We start from the raw sequence: 23850 nt of genomic DNA, 5'->3' as shown, positions 1-23850 counted from the left end.
ATTCAGTTCAATCCCCTGCCATACAGGAATACACAATCAAAACACTTCCTGTGACAGATGGCCATCCAGTTAAAAACCTCCAAAGAAGGAGTCTTCGCTACACTCCAAAACACCATATCCCACTGTCGAACAGCTCTTACCATCAGGAGGTTTTTCCTAATGTTTCGGTGGACTATGCTTAAGAAGAGAAAGGTAGAAGATACAATCACAAGCAGAAAGTGAAAGGAAAAGGAGTCTGAGAGAACTGGGAAATTGTTCAAGGAACTCTATCCAAGCAGCTGTGTTCCTTTCACTGTATTAAATTCCAAGGCCTTCAAAACAATATATAAAGACAGAGCAAGAAAAAGATACAGGAAAGAATATTCAGGAAATGACAACATTTTTGTGAATGGCATGTTAATGCCAAGCCCCAAGGGAGAAGCTGTCATAGGACATTCATAAAGAAAATAGACATTATATTCCACTGTTTATTTCTCACATTCTTAGACAGAATTTATTTTTTAAAATATGTTACAGTCCACAAATAACAATGAAAATGGAAGCTTGCCATTTCCCATTTTTATGTTTATGTTAATTTTGCTCTCTAAATTTGTGCGTTCCCAGCCACAAGCGCATTTATCACTGAAAAGGAGACAGAAAGTATGTCAAGTTATACTGAAATGGCCTTCCTTGTAAAAACACAGGAAAATATATAGACCCATTATTATTTAAACCGTATCTACCTTTCTAATTCTTTTCTTTAAATAAATAAAAACAACTCAGAATGTTTTGCCTTGGGGGTACTTAAAGCACTAACCTAAGCAAGTTTGCTTAGAAGCAAGTCCTGTTGTGTTGAACGCACGATCATTCCCAAGTAACTGCAGAGGACTGCATCAACAACAATTAAATCTCATTCAGTGCTAAATAAATATAAAGCAGGCTATTGTACATATCAAATAATTTCAGTGCCTAGAAGAGCATAACAAACTGGAACTAGTGACCTTGTGTGGAGAAGTTGAATATGCCTCCCCACTGCACTGCTGCGATTATACTGCAGGACTCAGAAGTTCAAGGAGAATGTTCCAATGTTATGGTTTTTAAATACCAAAGTAGGTTTCCCCACAGTTGGATAACCAAGAAAAGGACAGAAAGTCTCGGCATAAACTACAGTGATGTCAACTGCTGCTCTACCGATGAAGTACCATGACTGCCCATGGATAGGAATCAGTTTTAAAAGAAAGTGAGGTTGCACTTATGGACACCATTATGCCTTTACTGTGACATAGCAAATACATGACATTCAAGTATAAGCAGGGCAAGTGCTCCTACCCAATGGCTCTATGTTTAATAGCATTCTTTATTTAAAAACAAAAAACAAAAACAACTTCCGTTCTAAAACATAGATACAAAGCTATTGGAATATTTTCACATGTCTATTGGCCCCTAGGAAATATATTCTTTCACTGACATTAGAAACATATAACTTTACATTTTTATCTTGCACTTTTCCCCAGAAACACAGATCAGCAAAGCAGTATTTCCTCCTCCATCCCATTTTACCTTCACAACAAACCACAGATGAGAACGAGGCAGAAAAAATAATCTTTAAAATGTGAAAATTAACTGAAACTATATCTGAGAAAAACTCTGCATTTGAGTTTTTAAATATACAGCTCCCCCATCTTAAAACAAAATTATATTCAAGAGGAATATATTTTTATTTTTCCTGCTTGTTGTCATTAAATCTACCCTTAATGTACTCTCTCTTCTCTTTCAGGATTTTCAGTGTACTCTGTTCATTAAAGCTTTATAAAAGATACCTGGTCTAGATAAATGCAAAAGTAAAGCCACAAGATATTATGGGAATACTTGCCATAAGCCAAATACTGGTCGAAAACTATTAGTATATTATGTTACTGGTATTCTTATTAATACTGTTACTAAGATTTTAACATTTTATCCCACTCAAATAAGTTGAAATGCAGAAAAAGGCCTTGAAAAGCAATTGCTAAGTTGCAACAAGAAAAAATGGCTGGAAAAACAAATTCTGCATTTTAAATAGTGAAGAGTTACTTCAAAATTAGATTTTATTGTAAGCGCCTTGTAACTGATTTGTATGGGTGCATCCCAATGGGTTACCATACTTCTGAATTTGTATTCTTGGTAGCATTGACTATTTAGCTGACTAGAGGTTTCCCCACAGGTAGATTTTTACAATGATGTGGATCTACATGAAGCTCTTCTTACATGACAGCTACACACATTTTCAAGCATGAGTCTATATGCATGTCTTATATAGGATGATTAAAAAAGAATGGTGGAAAAATGCAAAGCTGCTCTTACTTGGTTTAGTACCATTCTTTTTCATCACCCTGTCTGTCTGTCTGCCTGCCTATCGAGAGAGAGAGAGAGAGATTAAACTAATTACAATAATTAGTTTTGATGACTAAAAAGAAAAATAATGCCTCATTCTCTGCTAAGCTGTATGCTGCATTTGCACATGCAAGGATCTAATAAAGAATAAATGCAGTCAGTTTGAACAATTATCAATTTGAGCTTTATGAGACTGTTTACATAATCTGCTGTAGAACAGTTTTTGTTTTACTGTCACAGTGTACAGAAATTCCTTTAAATTACACATGTTGATTCAGTCTAAGTTAAATGTTCCAAAACATAAAATGTTTTTAAAGCCTGTTTGTTGAGTCTCTTCACTAAGAGGTAGCTGTGCTGTAATCCTTAAAACCACATTAACTGGAGAAGAATTGAGAGGTACCCCTAGTATTTGCATCATACACAATGGCTCAGGAGAGATTTTCTCACTTTTTTTAATGGCCATGGCCTTTCCTATATACATGACTACTAAACTACACACTGAGAAGAAGAACTGCTGTATTAAGATCAAAACATCTTTCCTTCAAAAGCCTCCAGGTTGAAAGCTGTGTCCAAAAATCTTCTGAGTGATACCAGATGAGTGTTCTTGTTACCAGTTGCTGGAGCAGCAGCTGGTTCACGACCAACATACCTTGAAATAGAGAAGATGAGGATACATGACAGAAATTGAACAAGGACATTTTCAGAAGCATGCTTACATTTAATTCCCACTCATACCTCTGGCATTTCATATGGACTGTTACTTATACCTAAGACAAATGTGTAAATACTTGTCACAGAAAATGCTAGTTATATCTACTTGCTTATTTTATTTAGCCATTAGATTGGTAAGAAAACCCAGTGTAGCCAACTTGTCCTGTTAAGCATCATTAACTGCACAAGCACTGATTGTACCCAACACTTGTTTCTTCAACATTTGTTTTTAAGTTACAGACTTTTTTAAAATCAAGATTTGATTTATTTATTAGTACTGTACACTCATAATTCAAGCAGATTTGTCTACTGCTATATGGTTTGAGCCAGCACTTTAAGATTACATAAAGACTTCCTAATCATCTTAAAGAGATAAAAGAATAATCATCCTAGTGAAAAGTTCAACAGAGAGCATGACCTTGCCTAGTAGGCAGCAAGGTTAAGGAAAGTTACCACTAAAATAACCACCATTTAAGAGTCAGATTGAATACTAGGTCATTTGGAAAGCACAGATGGAAAAACCAATGCCTCAGCTCCATCTTCTCATACTTTTTACAGTTTTGACACTGCACCAAATAGAAAAGAAGGTAAGTCGTCCTAAACAAAAAGAAGAGCAATGCAAGTACCCTTACCATATGGGACGAGCACGGTTCACAATGGTGCGAAAACGAGGTTTGACATAGTCATAATAGCCTATGTTCTTATGCTCTTCTTGACACCAGACAAGATCAGCTTTAGGATATTTTTCAATTTCCTCTTTGAGCAAGTCAAAAGGGAAAGGGGAGATCTAGAGAAAGAAAATATTTCTTAAAAATCATATTCCAACAATTAAAGATATCAAGACATGTGTTCAGTCTGCATTTTTAAGTAAACCAACAACCTGATCTGCATCTCTTAGACAAAGCGTGAACATTATGAACCAGTTATACCTCATATTTTGCATGGCCCAAATTTCTGGTGCAGGTCCCAGCTTAAGGGGTGAATCGAAATATGTATTTTATGACAAAATACACTTAGAAATTGATATTCTGTGACAAGATATTAAAATAGATATTTTAACTTTTATGTTGATTTTTAAAAATGATTAATGTAAAAACAGAACAGAAAACACAAGAATTTGACAGAGAGAGGAAACAAAAGACTGATGCAACCAATAGCTAATTAACTGCAAGGTTATGTAATTTCTTTTGAAAACTACACTAAAAATCAAGTAGTAAAAATGAGGAGCAAAGGCATGTTCCAATATCTGGAACCATAGGGAAATTTTCCTTTCTTCATATGCATGATAGTCATATTAATGAAACGAAAATGCATAGTAGCTGTCCAGTTCTATTGCACATCTGCAGCCAGCACAAGTACTTGCTTTCTGATATTTGTTCTGTGAGACAATACACATTTGTATGTTATAAAATAAATTGTATGTAATTTTTTAAATCACTAACTTAAATCTCTTACTTTGGGGCTTTTCAGGGCAGAATAAGTACATATTTAAATATCATTTTGAAATCAATGAGTCCTAACTGCATTTAACATTAACTGGATTATGTATTATGTATATAAGATACAACATGAAACAAAAATCCTAAGATATATTCATATACCATGTCATAGTTTGCCAAATATTCAGAGGACACGGTGCTACTTTCTGTTAATGTTACACCCTGTCCATGTTCTGCATCTGCTTGTGAAATCTTAAGTGTTACCTTCCCCTGCCACAGTGGCCTTAAACAGAGTGTATCGCCTGCAGTCATTTGGGAATCTTCAGAATATTTTCACAAGGAATGCCAAAACCCATTTTAGTTTGTTGTTGTTATTGTGTGCCTTCAAGTCGCTTCTGACTTAAGGTGACCCTAAGGCAAACCTATTATGGGATTTTCTTGGCAAGATTTGTTCAGAGGTTTGATGTCGCCTTGTCAAATGAGTCTGAAAGTCACATGCATGAGACTTGCCCAAGGTAACCAGTGGGTTTCACGGCTGAGCTGGGAACTGAACCCTGATCTCCAGAGTCACAGTCCAAAACTCAAACCTCTATGCCATGCTGGCTCTTTTTCATTTTAGTTTGCAGTACACTAACATATGCATGAAACCACTGGGAGAGGTTGTTTAGAGTTTTAGGTTCAGGCTTCACCAATATATACTGAGGATATCCAGCTCTTTTATTCCTTTTCACCTTATTCCAAAGAAACTGTTTCTTTATTATGCCAGTGGCCTGTGCTAGAGGGGTGCTTACATTCCCCCTAAAGACACAGATTTGCAATCTAGGTGTACTCTTGGATTCAGCTCTGAGCCTGGAGGCCCAGGTTTCTGTGATGGTCAGGAGTGTACCTGCACAATTTAAACTAGTGTGTCAGCTGTACTCATGTCCTTTAAATGTCTGGACAGGTCACAGTGGAATATGCCTTAGTTAGGTCCCGTTTGGTTTAATGTAACATGCTGGGAATGCCTCTGAAAATGCTCAGAAATTGCAGTTGTCCTAATTCCGTTACAGCAGAGGGTTGGTGAGGACCTCTAAAGTACTATGTGAACTGGGTCCAGGCTACTTGAGGAATGAAATCTCCCTATATGAGCCCATCACAGTACTTTGGATCTTCAGGAGAGACCCTCCTTTCTCCCCCACTACCTTTTCAGGTTTGGTGGTAACCAAGGAGAGGGCCTTCTCACTGACTTTAGATCTTCTGCCATCAGCAGGATAGGATGGTGTCCTCTTTGCTCTCCTTCCACCAGGAAATAAAAACATACTTATCCCATAAGGATTTTAGAAATTGACTGTGATGGGTTTTAATGGTGTGCTGTGCCATTTTGTACATTCTAAAATATAGTCTTTTCATTAATTTTAAATGTTTTTATTCTACGGATTGCTAAATTGTTTTTAAAATGACTTTCATAATCATAACCATCATAATACACTTCCTGTTAATGTGAAGAAGGCAGAATAAAAACAGAAGTGATCAATTTGCCAATCAAAGATATAAATGTTTTGATATGTTTTAAATTCTCAAATACAGCAATCTGAAACATTTAAACTTCACATGTAAGAAACAGTGTCAAAACAATCTCAGAAAAAGAGAAGATGAATAAGTATCATTAGTACATTATAAAAAGAAAACTGTTTATCAATTTCTATCAGAGAAGATACCATGGTTACAAAACCTTATACCCCAGTCATATCTTCCCTGTTCATTAAAGAACACTGGTATAAGTAAATAAAAATCAATAAAATGTATGTTATTAAATGCCCTTTGGCACTATATTTCATGATTTCCTGATACTCATTAACATAAAATAAATATAATTCTTTTTACATTCCAAGATGTCAAACCACTGGAACAAACTCTCATTCCTACCTGCTCTAATCTGGTTATAGCCACCTCCTTCTCCAAATCCTGGTTCTTCCGCTCTTTAAGAAGATCATAGTATACCTTCCCTGTACAGAAAATCACCCGTTTTACTTCGCCAGAGCTTTCAGCTGCAGGGCCATCTTCAGGAATCACACGCCTGAAACTAGTTCCTAGACGCACAAGAAAAATATTTTACTATAAAGAACCTAATCTGTTCAAGAATATTGCAGCCCTCATTCAGATGGCAAATAGGGGATGAAAAATATTTAGGGACCTTGACAGGTTCAGGAAAGGGGTAGGCAAAGAAAAGAATATCCAACGGAAGGGATTACTGGAGTTAAGTTAAAGGATATGCCATTCCAGAAATGTAAACTTGATTGTTTCCTGCATTGCAGAAAGAGACTTAGTATTTTAGAATTGCAATGCAATTCAGTGCAGTGCAGTGCAATACAATGCTACATGATGTATGAAGGGGAGAATAAAGTATTTCCAAATACCTGACACCATTTCATCAAAACTGGATTTTGCTTCAGGATGTCTCAGCAAGGACTTTGGTGTAAAAATAATCAGCTGTAAAATGGGCATCATCAGAAATCTTTAATATTTGGAAATATTCAACATATTGAGATAAATTATTTCATAAACATCAATTCTAAAAAAAGTTTGTATCTACACTTTTACTTGCATTTTTTATTATAGAAGGTTATTGGAATCTCAATTTTGGGGAAGATGTTAATTATAAATACAGCCATACAATATATACAAGAAGGAATGGTGAATTCTATAAACAAATATTAGGTATAGTGCATGGAGAAGAACCAGAGTAAAAACAGCCCTATCTAAAAAGGTCTCCTAGAATATTCATAATTGTTTCAAACTTTTATACTAGAATCTGTTTAATTTAGAAACTGCAAATAAGAGAAGACTCCATCAACGGTATGCAAACTGTTGCTCTCCATCCCACTTGACCACTGATTCTGCTGACTGGACCTAATGGGAACTGAAATCCAGGTATATGAACAGATTGCTTACCTGCAACTGTGGTTCTTTGAATTATCACTGTGCTTTCACACAATGGGTTTTGCACCTGTACAGGGACACCATTCAGAATGTTCCAGGACTGAGTTGCTTTGGCGGGAAAGCACTCTCCTCCCTGTACAGTGCATATTCCAGCCTCCCCTCCATTTCCAGTTTAACAGAAGTAGATAATGCTGGAACCAGAGAAAGAGGGGAGGCATGGCAGGATGTGTGAGGGCACAGATGATTGCTTGAAAAGACAGTGTTACAGATATGCAACCTGGTTTTTTTTTTCCATTGTGGTATCTGTGCCTCACACAATGGGTGACTGAAAAGCTTAGCATTGGAGAGGGGACCAATTACAGAAACGAAGATTGTAATACCCTGAAACAAAATTCTGCACCATCCCTAGCCCTAGAGTCCAAGCAATAATGTATTATAAAAGTCAAGAGCTGAGACCTTGTGCCAACTTTATGAAGATATGGCATAAAAGCACAACTGAGGAATACTGTAGATGCTGCAACAGATCTGGTGGGTGAGTCTTGACTGAAGTTAGAAGCAGCTTCTTAGCAAGAGTGTAGGACAGGTGAATAGTCTGCACCACCCACTTGAAAATTGTCTGGGAAGATGCATGGTGATCCTGTTTAGGACCATCGTAACAGAAGAACAATCACATGGAATGGTGAAAAGGAGTAGTCCTTTTGACATAAAACACAAGTGCTCAACCAACGTCCAATATACGCAAAGACTTTTTAAGAAAAGAAGTAAGACTGTACCAGTAAGACTGTATTCTAATTTATATGGAAAACAGAGACCACTTTTGGGAGGAAGGTAATACCTGAGCAGAGAATTACTTTGTCCCTATGGAAGCACAAGAATAGCTCATCAGACTGGAGAACAGCAAACTTAGAAAACCTCCAGGATAAAATGATGATGAGAAGGAAGACCACCTCCACAGTGAGAAGATGTTAATCCACAGAAGCAAGAGGCATAAAGGGAATGTTCATTAATTGTGATAAAACTAAAGACAAGGACCACCATGCTGCCGATCGTGTGAGTGGTGGATACAGATGTGTGACACCCTTAAAAATATTTTCTTCATAGAGTTAGTGAATAATTTTGCTGACTGAGTAATCATTCCAGAACTGATTTCTTTGTATTCACTTGAAAGCAAAGATCATGTAGAAGGGATAGAGTGTAATGAATATCACAATACAACTTCCTCTGGGAACAAACCACCAACCGTCAATTATCCAAATATGGAAATGCTGGCCGTTTTGAGTCCTTAGAAAAGAGACAACTACTGCCATATACTTCATGAAGACTCTTGGTGCTATGGGGAAACTGCTGGGAAGGACCTTTACTGGTAGAGGTCATTGAATTTCTCATGCTGCGGCCTGATTTCAATATGAAAATAAGCATCTTTCAGATCTATGGATCAGTCCTCTCAATGGAGGAAGAATAAGATACATTGAAGAGTCACCATCCTGAAGTATCTAAGTTGGTTATAATGACTGATGCTCAAAAATCCAGCACAGGAAAGAAACCTCCATCCCTTTTCAAAACCATAAAATAGCAGGGGAAATAGCCAATGTACTTGCAGCTTTGAGACAGACGCTTTATAGCACCCTTTCCCAGGAGAGTAGCAAACTCTTCTCTCAGAATTCAGGAGGGAGAGGAAGGGTGAAAAATGTATTGATGGGAGGCCAAGAAATGAATTCTATGTTAATCCAGGTGAACAATGGCCACTGCTCAAGAATGGTTGATGAGATTCTGCCGGGTATTTTAATGGCAGTAGAGCTTAGGAGTTCAAGATGGAAATGGGCTTTCAACAGTAAAGAGAGGCTGCAGTGGAAACTCAGGAACTCAGTCAAACTTGAGACTTACGTATGGAGAACCAAAATATATATTGGAGTTGGAGTTGAGTGAACAGGAAGAATGGAATTCATGTCATTTGTTAGATCCAGAAGAGTAGGGATGGAGCACTGGAAAGCAGAGGAAGATGGAAGTCCATTTCCAAACCTGGTGACATAGTCTGTGTTGCTGTTGTTGGAAGCCAAAGCTAATTTTCTTTGTACTCAAATAGGCCTTTAAAAGATTACCCAAGGCTTCATTGATTTTTGGCATTGAACAAACCAATAATATCAAAGGGAATGTACTGTATTTGTCTTGAGTCAGTCCTCCAAAAGACTTGCTGAATGGAGAGCCCCAGGCCCAGAAATCACCTCTAATGCACAATCTGCCATATGTCTAGCAGATTGAATTTGCTGGGACACAAGGTGGCAGGCCTGCTGATGAAACTGTCACATTGCTGGCACCCCATATTACTGACTAGGAAGTCTGAGAAAATGGTACCATTACTACAGACACTTTGTCATGAGGAACTGGAGCTGCAGGAGCAGAAACAAGTAAGTTCTTATTCTTCTGCATCTTTGTTCTTAGACATGAAGTCCTTTTTTTCTCTTCAGTTCCAGTGAAGGGGTCAAAGATCGATATGTGATGTATGCTGACCAAACATCACCTCTAACTCTGGTATAGTCTCTGTCAAAGAAGCAACTCTGTGAGAGGCTGAAGAAGTTGTTGAGGATAGAAGTTGGATAAAACTGAGGAATCAGAAGACAGAACCATAACAAAGGATGGCACTGTGAAAACCGATTTTGGCATAAAAGAAGACTGAGCTGATGGCATCTTCTTCAGTTCTGAAAGCCATTTAGAAGGTCCCAAGGAAGGGATAGTCAGACACAAAGAATCAGAAAATAAGGTCTTATTCACCACTACAAGCTTCACAACCTTAAGGGATTGTTCCCAGCAATGCAGTTTAAGCCAAGAGTCTCAGTTGCAGATGGTTTGGGCAGTGAAACCCTAACAAAGAGAGAAATACTTGGAACATGACCTTCACCCAAATAAAAAAGACACATCATGTATGCTGGAGAAAGCAACTTTACACCTGCAAGAAGAGAAAGCTTTGAAAGGTGTCATATAGGTCATAAAATCAAAAAGGAAGAGAAGAGGAAAAACTAGAAGGAGGGGAGAAGAGAGAAGTTCTTTTTCTTTTCTTTTTTTAGCAACTTAGGCGGGTTACACACCACCATAAGGGATGTCCTTAGGATGTCCCATTTTGAAAAAGGGGCATCTCTTCCTGACACCCCTTACCCTGTTACAGACAGAGTCTGTAACAAATGGCGGCGGCTGTTCCACACGGCTGCCTCCATTTTGACGTAACGGATGCTCTGCGTCCGCACATCGCAGCCCAGAAGTGACGCCGCGAGTGCGCGCTTTGGCACTTGCGGCGTCTCTTCTGGGTTGCCGGAAGGAGCGCGATTTTCACGCTCCTTCTTTGCAGCGCGGAGGAGTCGTGCAGTTTGGCTGCTGCGATTCCTCTGCGCTGCAACCGGCAGCGGCCTGAGACCGCCCCTTTTGGGTGGTCTGTAACGGGCCTAAGAGAAGGACAAAAGAAGGAAAACAAAAAGTCAAGATATTAGATGTGAGGAGAAAGGTACTCAGCAAGCAACAAACCATAAAGGTTTCTCTGACAGCAAACGAAAAGAAACTGAGGAGATATGGCAGGCTGGCATATGTGTGTGGCAGGGCAAGATTTCCTGGCAAAGCTACTTAGTTCTGGAACGTTCTGCATAGTGTTTCTGGGCAAGTGTAAAACCATTATGTGAAGGCATAGAGACCACAATGAAGAAGTGGAGAGCCCGAGATTTCCAATCCCCAGAATAAAGAATGTGAAGCACAAAAGAAATGTATCTATTGCCTTTCATTCTGAAAGTACTTTCTCACACATATTTTGAACTACTTTGAACAACTGGGAAAAGCACCTAAACATTCCGTATGAGGAAAATAATTTTTACAGTATACACAGGACAATCTACAAAGAGCAAAAAAAATTACTTTCAACTATTGCATAAGCATTATGTACAGGCCTACTCTCACACCCTCCATATTTCATTCTGTTACATACAAAAAGCAACAATACATTAATCAATACAAGCACATAATTATTCAACTACTTACAGGCTTCCTAAATGGCAGTAAGATCTGCCTTCTGAGCACATGGAAGTAACTGGCTGGAGTTGAACAGTTCACTACAATCCAATTGCAGTCATAAAGCTGGGAAACCTCAAAATCATCATCAAATTCCTAAAAAGAGATATTTTTTAAAGTAAAAAAGCAGTGTTTGTTTTCTTTCTATCTGTTACAGCCATCTAATTTTGCTACCTTCTTATATTTTAGTTAGAAGAAAGGCATTTAAAACAGATTTAGAAAGATCACTACAAAGTCTTCCTGATTTTAGTCCTAAAGTTTCTGAGATAAATACTACTTCTAACTGAAAGAAAAAATGCATTGTATATACTTGGGTTAAAAGTGATCCTGCAAAATGCTGTTTAAAGTTATTAGCTATGTGTCACATGTACCGATTCTCAGATCAAGACCTGTTCTATTTATGTTTCTTTTATAACTATGGCATACATGTGCTCATAGCACAATATTTTCTTGTATGTTTAAAAAACTATAAATTAGTCTGTTAGATCCTGCATACTACTTATTTATGTTTTTAACTCCAATAGTTCATGTCCACTGTGCATTACACATGGGGTGGCTTTTTTTACTTACAAAGACACACTGTAAATGCACATGACTGCATTTTGTTACTAACTAGATTTTTGTTATTGACCAACATCCACTAAGTATTTTATATATACAGCTTTCTTGGAGTACATTTCTTCCTAGAAGAAATGAATACAGTTTCATCTTTCTACAGATGGAAAGTTAAAACAAATGTCCATAAAAAAACATTGGAAAGATGGTTGGGAATGGGGCTTAAGATGAAGGGCAGGTGCAAGGGAAAAACAATAGACCTACTTACTGGGAAAGCATCTGGATCATCATTGCACATCTGAAGAAACCGCTCTGGCCTGGCTGAAGAATGTTCTGGGCCCTGATAAACATAATCATTTAAAATATGAAGTCTGAAACACGTGAAGAATCAAGTATATAATTGCTATTCACGCAGCTAGAGCCAGCACCAGCAGGGACTAGGTTATCTTGGGTGCCTTCCAAATGTAATGCTATTATTTGGAAGCACAGAGCAGTATGTGAAGTCTCAATGCCTAGCCATAGAGTATTGCAACGTGGCTCTAGCACAAAAAAAGGACCCATTAAAGAATCATGACCACTGTGTGCCTCAATTTAAACAAACTATATATAATTTAAATCAAATATTATAGTTAGTAGTAGGGGTGCAAGAGGTGCAAGCTGAATCAGGTAACTCTCTAAGGAGGGGGGGTGACACCACTGCTTCCCAAAATCTGCCTTCGGGCAGAAATGGGCTGTGTCTCTTTAAAATGCTGAAGAGATGGTGTGAGTGGAACAAAGCTCAGTGGGAGGAGAAAGGAGAGGCCCTAGGTTTTAAAAAAATTGAATTGAACATCACATCATACCACATACCATACTTTAACCACACAGAACTATGTGCATGTAAATACATTTAGGCTCTGAATAAAATACTGTAATTTAAAAGTATAATTTTAATTTTGCAAGTTCTTTTATGTTACAGCTATTACCATTACATTCAGTGATGCATGGGAATTATAATTTATGAGTAACATTAGTACAAAAAACATTACTAAGGCTTCTGTATGGTGTGGTATGGGAAGAGGTCAATGGGCAGGTGACACCATGAGTTACTGCACTGCGTGACGCCAACCTTAGTGACGCCACTGGCTAGCAGAAAAAATAATTCATATACTGTAAATATATTACTCTGTTTCAGGAGGAAAAAAACCCTCTGCTGATAGCACAGAGTGCAAAGCTTAGATAATGTTTTATGTTCAATTAAAACAGTTCACAGTTCAAATATTTTGTTATGATGTCAATTAATTTTACTAAAATGATAAAATGAATAGTATACTTTATCACTATCAGTTTTGACAAAGATTTGAAAGTAGATCAATTGCTTTTAAGGTGCCATAAAACAAGATGCAACAGGGCTGTGCCCTTTGTTTTCAAACTGATTAAAACTCCTGGAAGCAAGAACCCATCTTGAAAACAAGCACACATTGTCTTAAAAGCAAGTCATAGCTTTTGGTTCTGCCGCAGCATGTCATTTCAGCACTGGGACAGCGACCTGTATTTGTGTACCCTACTTTCATTATGATCAGATCAGCACTCTTAGAAGTACCATCATTCAGTAAACTACTATGGTCATTGGCTGCATCCACACTGCAGAAAGAAACCAGTCTGACACCACTTCAAACTGCCATGGTTCAGTGCTATGGAATTCTGGGAATTGTAGTTTTGTGAGACATTTAGCCTTCTCTGTCAGAGAGCTCTGGTGACACAACAAACCACCGTTCTAAGAATTCCATAGTATTGAGTCATGGCAGTTAAAGCAGTGTCAAACTGGATTATTTCTGCAGTGTGGCTGCAGCCACTGTGTTAACATAAGGCCTGTTACACTAACAGCTGCACATTTTCAGACACACAAAGCTATCCTGTCATTTTTATTGCATAACTGGTTGTACAGCACATTATGTTACCAGCTGCACAATCTCTTGCTTAACTGATTTATACAACTACTTGTATAAAAGTCTAAACTAATTTTACCCCCCTAGCATTATACTAATTCAGGCCAAGGTGTGAGTTCAATTCTATGTTGGTGTTGGGAGGAGCATCCTAAGAAGGCAGTATGGACCCCCTCCTTGCCCTTAGCCCACCCAAGATTTATCTACATAAATTACTATTACTCTAATTAGTTGAAAGCCCTACCATTCCTTCCATTCCATGAGGCAAAAGTAGGACAATTCCATTGTGACGAACCCATTTGGCCTGTCCCGAGCTGATAAACTGATCTATTATGCATTGTGCTGTATTGTGAAAGTCACCAAACTGAGCCTCCCAGCACACCAGTGCATTGGGACTTGACATAGCAAAGCCAAGCTCAAAACCTAAGCAGGAAGAGAAAATATATGATTAACGACACATTATATTCTGTCACAACTATATTAAATATATGGGAACAGATTATACAGGTAAGTTAGAAACCAGAATTAGTGGCTACAATAAAGTAATTTCTTTTATACTGACATATTTCAAGTGGAAATCTTAGAAAAATTTCATTAGAACCAAAGATAAATATTACTACACTACCCCAGTCTTTGGAACCATCATAACTAACTTTTAAACTAAATAGTATGATCTATAAAACAACATATTTTGTGATGCTCTCCTTTTCTCAGGGTATATACAAAAAAACTATCAAGCCTGTTGGCTGGAGAAGATAACGGCACAAAAGACATGTGTCATGTTACTATCTTTTAAAAAAATATAGTTGCCAGACTATAAAAAAATATGCCAGACTTCCTCTTTCAACCAGTTATTCCACTTTCTACTAATGAAGGGATTCTGTTACCACTCATAGTCTTCTCTGAAATTATTTTATTTCAGAAACATTCTGCATTTTGGATACCTAGATTTCAAAGCACCCTAAAAACAAATGCAATTAAAGATAGTAATAAAAATAAATACCAGCAGACAAATTAGTACATTAAGAACAGTAAAACAGTACTAAATATATCAGTTATATTATATATTAGGTACCTATTGTAAAAGGGAACCTATATACCAACAAAAGCTCATGAACAGAAGAGACTTCTATAGGTGTCTAAAAGATAACAAACAGGAAAGAACCATAGCTCAGTTGTACATGGCATTCTCTGCACACAAGAAATCCAAATTCAGTTCCAGGTAATGTATGAAAAGCCTGGCAAAACCCTTGACTAAACTTTTAGAGAAACAAAATCTTGGTGTAGAAAAACTGAGTCAGATGCACCAATAGTCCAAAACACACTGCAGAAATAAACCAGTTTGAGACTGCTTTAACTGCCCTGGCTTAGTACTAGGGAATCCTGGGAATTGTAGTTTATTGTGGCATCCGAGCTCTCTGACAAAGAAGGCTAAATTTCTCACAGTACTACAATTCCTAGAATTCCCTAGCATTGAGACAGGGCAGTTAAAGCAGTCTCAAACTGGATTACTTCTGCAGAGTGTTTTGGGCCTGAGTCTAGAAATAAATTGGAAGTAGGCAAGGTCTTCACACTAAAATAATCTGCTTGTAGCAATCTGTTCCTGCCAGTGTCAAACCACTTGCTGTGATTCTGCCAGAACAGGGATAACAGTGTCTAGAAAGGTCCATCACTCGTTAAGAAGGGAGCACTAACCATAGTTGGTGATGGGCACTATTAAGTCCACCGCAACACAAGATCTAAAACCATGCTGCTGCCATCACCACTACCCCAGTTATAAACATGATATTTACGAGGAAGTGAAAGCATATCTATCTTGCCTTCACGGAATATCACTATATTAACTATGACATACTACACGCTAGGCCCTTGTTTAGAGCTTTCTCAACTACACCTTGGTAGACTGCCCCTCTCTTTTTAAACTTTTTTGATTTTAAAAGGCTCTTCATACTGGAAATTCTTCCACATTTTGGACCCATGGAGCTGATTTAGATGCACAGGGCAGAAGTCACTTCTGATTTTGAAAGAAAGACTTCCCTGTCCCTAAAATAGTTAAGGGAGGTAATGTGGCAGAAACGCCTCCAGACCCCCGAGGGAGCAAAGGGCTTTTGAAAAGTCCTATTTTTTCAAATGGCTTTTAAAAACTCTTTTTTTTAAGTGGCCTTTTAAAAGTCAATTAGTACATTTGGGGCTACTTATACAGCAAGAATAACTAACAGAATACTATTCCTTATACTTTTAGGGACCATCCTAAAGTAGCTCAAAAACTGGTATTAAATTGGTTCAAAAAAATCGACTGGACAAATGTCATTAAATAAAAATAACATTTCTGGGATTGAAACCTTAACTTAGTTATTTGCTGTACTAATTTAAGCACTACGTAAGTAGAGGTGCATAAATATACCTAATAATTCTGAGTTTTTCCAAATATTCAGAAGAACTGTGAGTACATGGAAAAAATGAGGGGAAAAATCACTTTGTGAACAATTTACAGCACACACAAGGTTAAGATGGTGCTATTTTTCTAAATCCTGTCATATTTCAAAGTCCAACAGGTTCTCATTGGAATGTTATTCAGGATTCTCTTAGCAGATTAACAAGAATGTTTTACCTTTCTAAAAAGAGGTATTGGGAGGGGGGGAATCTAGTATAGAATATCAACTGACTACCATAGTCCTTGCACTGCATCTCTACTAAAACAGTTTAATAGCAAATTGCCACAGCTGTAATCATGATGCTGCTTTGCTGTGCCATTCCATAATGCCGGATTTGAAGAAGAGCCAGAGAGTGCATGAAAACATAATTAAATATAATTTAATGTAGTCTCTTTTTTAATGATTCACCTTGGCTCCAGGGCATTTTATTTACTTCTGCTGTACACCTATGGCTAATAGTGCACCTAAGGCAAAATATCTTTTCTTCTCTCTCCTTGCCCCTCAACCCTCTTTCCTTGGACTGCTACACTTAAATAGGTTATGAGATTGGCAAGAGCAGAAATATCTCTACACGACTGAGAAATGCAATGTAAATCTAGCATCAATTTATAACAGGGGGACAGAATGGCTTTTCTTTCATAATTTATTGGCATAGTGTGGACATATAAAATTACGTTGTTCCCTGTGAAGTTATAGATACAGGTCACATATTCTTGAGAAATCTAGAAAACAAGGAATCAGGTCCTTTTAATGGGGCAAAATATATTCTATTTGCTCTAAATATACACTTTCACCTGCAAAACAAATCTGTCACTTAAGAGAACATATTTTTGTATACCCTCCACAATCCTTTATAGCCACCCTATAGTTAACATGAAAAACAACAGCTTTCCTGACCAGCTAGCCAGAAAGTTGTATCAATCTCTGTTCCTAGAGAAGTTCGAACCATCAATAGTTTTCCCAACCCTGGTTTAAAAAGAGCCTGACTCTTCAGAAGTTTATATTCTTTAAAATAAATATTTTATTACATTTTCTTTAAAGTTTCCTCTGTTGAAGCTCTTGTCTAAAGCATGTTGAGATTTTATTTATTGATATAATGCTTAAAATAAATTAAGTGCTACCTTTGCTGTTGTGTGCCTTCAAGTCATTTTTGATGTATGGTGACCCTAAGGCAAATATATCACTGGGTTTTCTTGGTAAAATGTGCCTTTGTCCTCCTCTATGGCTGAGAGTGTGTGACTTGCCCAAGATCATCCAGTGGTTTTTCATAGCTGAGCACAAAATCAAACCCTAGTTTCCAGGGTCAATAACCCAACGGTTAAACCGGTACCACACTAGCTCTTACAAGTGCTACCTAGATGAATTTAAAAGGCACTTTTAATTTCAACAACACTAACCAGTCTAAATTACTGTTAACATTTTAGCTTACTTTATTTTATTATTTTGGGGGTTAAAAGGGAAAAAAAGCTCACATTGTTCAGGAGCCCTTACAACATTTTGGAGATGCTTTTCATATGGTGCAAGGATGGCACAGGAGGCAGAGTGAAAAAGCCAAAGATTGGTTGTGCAAGCTTCTTTTCACTTGTGCAAGCAATGGATACAATACTACATGCTTTTGTTTTTGAAATGTAGTAAACTGTAAAGAATTGCTTGTAAATAACCTTAAAGTATTAGACTTTCTTCTTAATATTGAATTTGTACTCTGAAACAGAAGAAATGGGAAGGAGTAAAGTCTGGTGCACCAACCTTGATCATGGTGTATAATTCACAGACATTTGCTTATTGAAGCATTTCAAAGGATGCAACAGCATCTGGTAAATGTAGCTCCTATGGGAACACTCCCTGGTGAGTACTTGTAGCTACAGTGGCTGCATTTCGCAGACGTTTTCAAGATTAGTTGAAAAAAGAACCACCACACCACAATTCTAAAGTGTGCATCTTTGCCCAAGTGAAATCTTTAGTTATTTCAGCTGGCAAATGGTTTCATCTTACTTTCCTGTATCAGAAAGCTCAAATGTTTCACATCACTGATTCTTTTGATTCACATTCTAATCTGACGGGGTTAAATTATTTGGTTATTCCCTGAAAATACTGATTTTAAATTATCGTATTACATTTTTAATATAATATTTATTAATTTTAGACACACATACATTTAAAAAAACATATATTTAATACATACAACTACATACCCAAATGCATATATACTCTTACATATTAAAATTCCCTAAAATTATCTTTCACATATTAACACTTACCATATTACTTGTTACTAAATCATTGTTAATACTACAATCCTATTTCCCACCATCATACTTTACCCATTTATTTACTTAGTCTATTTTACATATTTCATTCATCCTCATTCTTTCCCACTTACTTTCATTTTACATTCCTTCCTTCTCTCAACCTTCCCCAGTCTCCTACCATTTTCTCTTCCTACCTTATCTCTCTGTTTGTTCCTCTCTTTAAATTTTCAACTTTATCTCATTTTCTCCTCTTCCCTTTCCTTCTCCCCCTGTTCAATCTTGCTATCCTTTTCTTAATTTTCCTTCTCACACCTCCTCTTATGTCCTGTCTCACTTATTTTATCCTTCTTCCCACTTTCTTCACTTTCTTCCACTTTCATCACAATCCCATTATCCTTCTCTTCCAGTCTGTTTTTTATACCTCCTCCTACCTTTTGTTCCCCCTACTCTGGTCCTTTTTCCACATTCTTCCACTTTAGAAGGTAAGAGTAAGTAAAGAAAAAGATAATAAGAGAAGGATAGAGTAAATGTGAAATTACAGTATTATATTTGAATCCACTTAGATTTTAGGGTTTGTTTGGTTTTTTTACTGTAAATTGAAATTTTGACTGTGACTAGCATAGGTGACTTTGGACAGGGAAAGTAGGAAAGAGACATAATTATTTAAAAATAAAAATAAGTGAAAAAAGAGCTTTTATTTTCTCTCTCAATATATATATTAAAAATTACCTAGCTAGCAGGCACTGACAGCTAATGAAAGGGAATGTTGAATAAGACACTGATTAAAAAAGAGGTTAAAGCATGGAATACGTAGTTGGATATTTAAAAGTGGAGAGAGTTGGACAAGGTTACTATTAACTCATTAAACTGTTGAATTCAAGACATCGGGTGGGGAGTTCTCTGTATAGGCCAAAAGGCCCTGGCATCCTGTTGTCCAGTTCAGACAACACAGGCCAAAACCCCAGGGCCAGGATAAGTATCGATCCTGCCAAAGCAGACATGGATGTGGCCCAACCACAGGATAAACAGCTTTTTATCCTGGGTCAATCTGACCCTGGTTTGCTGCAGAGTTTCCAGGAGACGCTGTGGTAAACCTTGGCTATTTGTAACACCACTGGGCTCATCGCCTTGTTGTGCTTTTGCTGGTACTGAGAAGCTCCCCATCACTGCATATGGGTGCAGCCAGGCATCCTGTTTCTGCATGAGACTCAGCAACGGGAGGCTTCTGAGTACAAGCAATGGTGCAACAAGGTAAGGGATATGCGCTGGTAGTGGCCGACTGAAGGACCAACCCAGATGAGCACCAGGAACAGAATAGCACGGGCTCAGCTTGTGGTGTCCTGGTCCATCTTTTCAGCACCTGGCTTGTAAAAGAAGCCATTCCCTTTTCTGCAAGAGTAATTTTACTTAGGTCTGATTCATTATATATGCACATATCTAGGTCTGGCATTTGTCATCACATCACAGCCAAGGGTGTCTCCTCACATCAATTTTTGTTTTAAGAGACACTTGTTACCTTAGTATTTTTACTAAGGCTTAAATCTAACTGAAACAAAGGTTGAAAGGTAAGGGTCACCATAAATAAGAAATTACTCAAATTACATAACAACCCTTATGTAAATCTCTGGATTTAATTTAGAGTTGTGTAAAAACAATTACCATATATTCAAGAATGGGTATAAATGGCTTCTGAAATTAAGAGACAGAAGATGAGCTTGTAAAAGAGTCCATGATAAAGTGGGCCCAAAAGTTTACACATAATATCCAGCTTGATGTATGGGGGGGGGGGGGGGGGTTACTTTGTGAAGAAATTTAAAGGAAAACCTATATAGGATGATGTATATATGGTTCTAAATAAGCTGTCAAAAATGGCTGAGAACGTTTCAAATCAATGTTGGGAATGTCAAGATAACATACATGGTGGACTTGTAAGAAGGTGAAAAGTTACCGGTCTCTCATTTATACATTAATTCATAAGAAAATTTAAAGCTAGATTATGTAATGTTACCAAAAATGTTTTTGTTGGGCATTATAGATAAAGAACTGGATAGTAAATAAGGAGAGTAAGTGTGGTGTAGTGGTTTGAGCACTGGATTATGACTCAGGAGACCAGAGTTCAAATCCCTGCTGAGCCACATAAAACTTGGTGATCTGATGTAATAATCTGTGGCTATAAATATTAGCAATTTTGGCAGGATTATTTACTTGTAGCCCAAAAGGGAAGAATAATTTTTCTTCTCTTTTTTTATTTTTCTTTTCATTACAATCAGGAGGGGGGAACGAGTCAAAGTCCTATTTTGTATAAATTGGTTTCTCTCCCTCTCCCTATCTCTTTAACTTTTACTTTTTCTCCCCCTCCCTGCTTATCTTTGATTGTTTATTATTTTATTGTACATCTGTTGTGTTAAAAATTAACAAAGAATTAATATCAAAAACCTTACATAAAGTCTAATCCAGTGTGCAATTATGTCCTGCTCTGGCACTTCATTGGATCGGACTCTTAGGGTAGTGTATATGCATCAAATGTAATAGTCAATTTGTTGCAATGTTGTTAAATATATATACACACTGAAATTTAAAGTGCAATTGTGCTTGCAATATTCAATTAGAGTTGATCCCATAGTGCCCAGGAAGAAGCACATGGACATACTCTATGTGTCAACATACATCCAAATAATTAGAGAGCCATATGTGAACTTGCATGTGTGTATATTTTTACTTGTACTGTATCTCTATATCCAGAAACACATGTGAGTTGCAGGAAACACCAGTATTTCTCCCAACCACTGTACTATTTAGCACTGCCCTATGTTTATGTGTTAATTTGTTGCTTCAAAAACACACGCACATAAAACCACAAGCTAGGAACTCTGCTCTATAATTATTCATAACATTTTAAAGCTGACAATTCAATTATTTAACTCCCTACTGGAAGTCAGTGGGGGTTGGGCATTTAATTATAATCTTTGTTTTCAATATTACCTATTAAATATACAATACCCTTGTAGTAGGAGTAATTGTTCCCCAAAGAGTAATAGTTTCAAAAATACTAGGCAACATAGGAAGAACTTATTAATAAACAAAGAATAAAGTCTCTGGACTCAGTTTCTAGCTGTGATAGAAACTAGCATCCATACCTTTAATTAGGAAAGTTTTATGAGCTCTGCAACTCCTGCTGGTCATTGAGGACAACCTGGCTCTTGGTATGCTCTGCACACAGTAGGCTACCTCTTCAAACCCACCAGCAAGCAGTCACTGACAGGTCTCATATATTGTCATTTGTGAGTTATATTGCGGGGACGGGATAATGCAGCCATCTAGGGATAGTGTCCCTGTGGGAATTTGGTTTTTTTAATTTTTCACTTCATTAATACGGGCAAAGAAAGCTTAATACACATGGCAACAAGGAAGAAAGTTTCACTCCCTTTATAATTTTACATACAAACGACCATATTTATGGTCACTGTAGTATTCTTCGACATTCACTCAGTTGTATAAATCTATTTCTCTTTCTTTCTTGGCAAATGAAAGCAATAACAATAGCAACTTCATTTAATATACAGCTTCATAGCACACTAAGTAGTCTCTAAGCGATTTACAACTGTAAGCTAATTGCCCCCAACAAGCTGGGTACTCATTTTAGTAACTTTGGAAGGATGGTAGGCTGAGTCAACCCTGAGCCCCTGGCTGGGATTGAACTCACAACCTTGTGGTTTTGTGAGTGAGTGGCTGCAGTACTGGCATTCAACCACTGTGCCACCAAGGCTCCTGGTGTTACAGAAAAGTGTGAAAGAAGCACACGGAACTTACACCAGAGGCATGCTGTGTGAAGTCATGCAGTGGAAGTTGGTGATTCCAATGTGTCTGCGGCAGTAACTTGCTCTGGATTTTAGGCTTGACTTCTAAAGCAGCTATTTCAGATGCTGAACATATCAAGGGAGGGGTACATGTTGGGCTTCAGCATCTTGGACAGCTCTTTTCAATTCTGGACTAGAACCTAGTGAAGATTTATCACCCTACTGACATCTGAGCCCTAAACCCCCTGCCCCAAATCTATTCTTCCAACGATAGAGCAGAAGTCCAGAATGAAAAGCTCAAGCTACTTGTTCTTCTCCTTTCCCTACCTGTTCATCAGAATAGGCTACGTGTGAGAGGAAAACAAAAACTTTGGAATTAAGCAAAAGTAGCATTCCAGATGCCTGGGAAATATGCTGAATAGTCTCAATATGTGCAAGAACAGCAGGTATGTGGCATTTATAATGTCCATACATGAATGCACACACAGGCTGCATTTGCAAAGCATGTGAATTTTTATGAGCTACCCTTATGCTAATTCTATTCAAATTGTTTAGCTAGATCCTGATGAAAATACTTCAGTAAACAACTTGGCTTTGTGGTACTAAGCTCAAAGAAGTGCACATCTACAGACTATGTTCTATATTTCTTTCTGCCTCTGCCATAAGATTAGAAAGTCAAGGTTCTGCCCTTTGATTTTTTTCCCCCTTCGTTCAGACTATCTCCGTTACTTGCTTCATAATAGATTCATACTCCATTACACTAGTCATCTTCATTTCTAAGAGAAATTTATGGGAAGCTTCCTAAGAGATTCTTGAAATAAAGCAAAAATCTAAAAAAAACTTTTCTAGATAGGTTTGAGACTGATTTTATTTTTAAATAAACATTAAAATATGGTTTCGACTGACTGGGGGTTATGACTGAAAAACACACACAAAATGATTTATACATTCAAACATTCACATATATGGTGCTGCATTAGAATAGTAAAATTTACTTTTACCTATATACTCGCTCCTCCAAGACTTGAAATCAGCGAACTTGATGATCCTGGAGGAGTGACTCGCCATTAAAGTGAATGGGGTGCACCCCTGCGCTGCATGCCCTATGCTCATGCACACCCCATTCATTTCAATGGGGCTTGATTATCTGCGAGTCTCCTAAATTGAGGGGGGTCCGGAACAGATCCCCTGCAAGTTAGGAAGGGCAACTATATCTGTTTATCTCTTAAAGGGTTAAAGTGCACAGAGATGGTAAGAGGCTGCAAATGAAATTCTGCAAGTGAAATATTCCAACCTAGATTATCTCTCCCAAACCACCAAAACATATAGCCTTTTCTTTAGTCGCTGTTCCACTCTTACAATGTACTGTAATAGTACATTTATAGTTATACTTGGAACAATGTTTCCCAAATTTGGGTTAT

The 23850-nt window shown here is 37.5% G+C and overlaps 1 protein-coding gene across 3 annotated transcripts in view; it reads right to left on the bottom strand.

Moving 5' to 3' along the window:
• Positions 1–466: 466 nt before the first annotated feature.
• LOC149318879 (2-oxoglutarate dehydrogenase-like, mitochondrial) overlaps positions 467–23850 on the bottom strand; it is a 75957-nt gene continuing 52573 nt past the window's right edge. For all 3 annotated transcript variants that reach the window (XM_089510624.1, XM_089510625.1, XM_089510623.1), the window contains 7 exons: positions 14193–14371; positions 12292–12363; positions 11439–11564; positions 6899–6971; positions 6408–6571; positions 3696–3850; positions 467–3001 (listed from right to left, as the gene is read on the bottom strand). In XM_089510624.1, coding sequence (XP_089366750.1) covers positions 2878–3001; positions 3696–3850; positions 6408–6571; positions 6899–6971; positions 11439–11564; positions 12292–12363; positions 14193–14371 — 893 coding nt within the window. In that variant the 3' untranslated portion in view covers positions 467–2877. The remainder of the gene's footprint in view (positions 3002–3695; positions 3851–6407; positions 6572–6898; positions 6972–11438; positions 11565–12291; positions 12364–14192; positions 14372–23850) is intronic.

This window comes from Sceloporus occidentalis, unplaced genomic scaffold, assembly GCF_023333645.1.
Source record: "Sceloporus occidentalis isolate IW3139 unplaced genomic scaffold, rSceOcc1.0.p SCAF_2, whole genome shotgun sequence".
In the NCBI taxonomy this organism is placed as follows: domain Eukaryota; kingdom Metazoa; phylum Chordata; class Lepidosauria; order Squamata; family Phrynosomatidae; genus Sceloporus; species Sceloporus occidentalis.
Note: the sequence above shows the minus strand (reverse complement) of the source record. Positions and strands in the feature narration are given on the sequence as shown.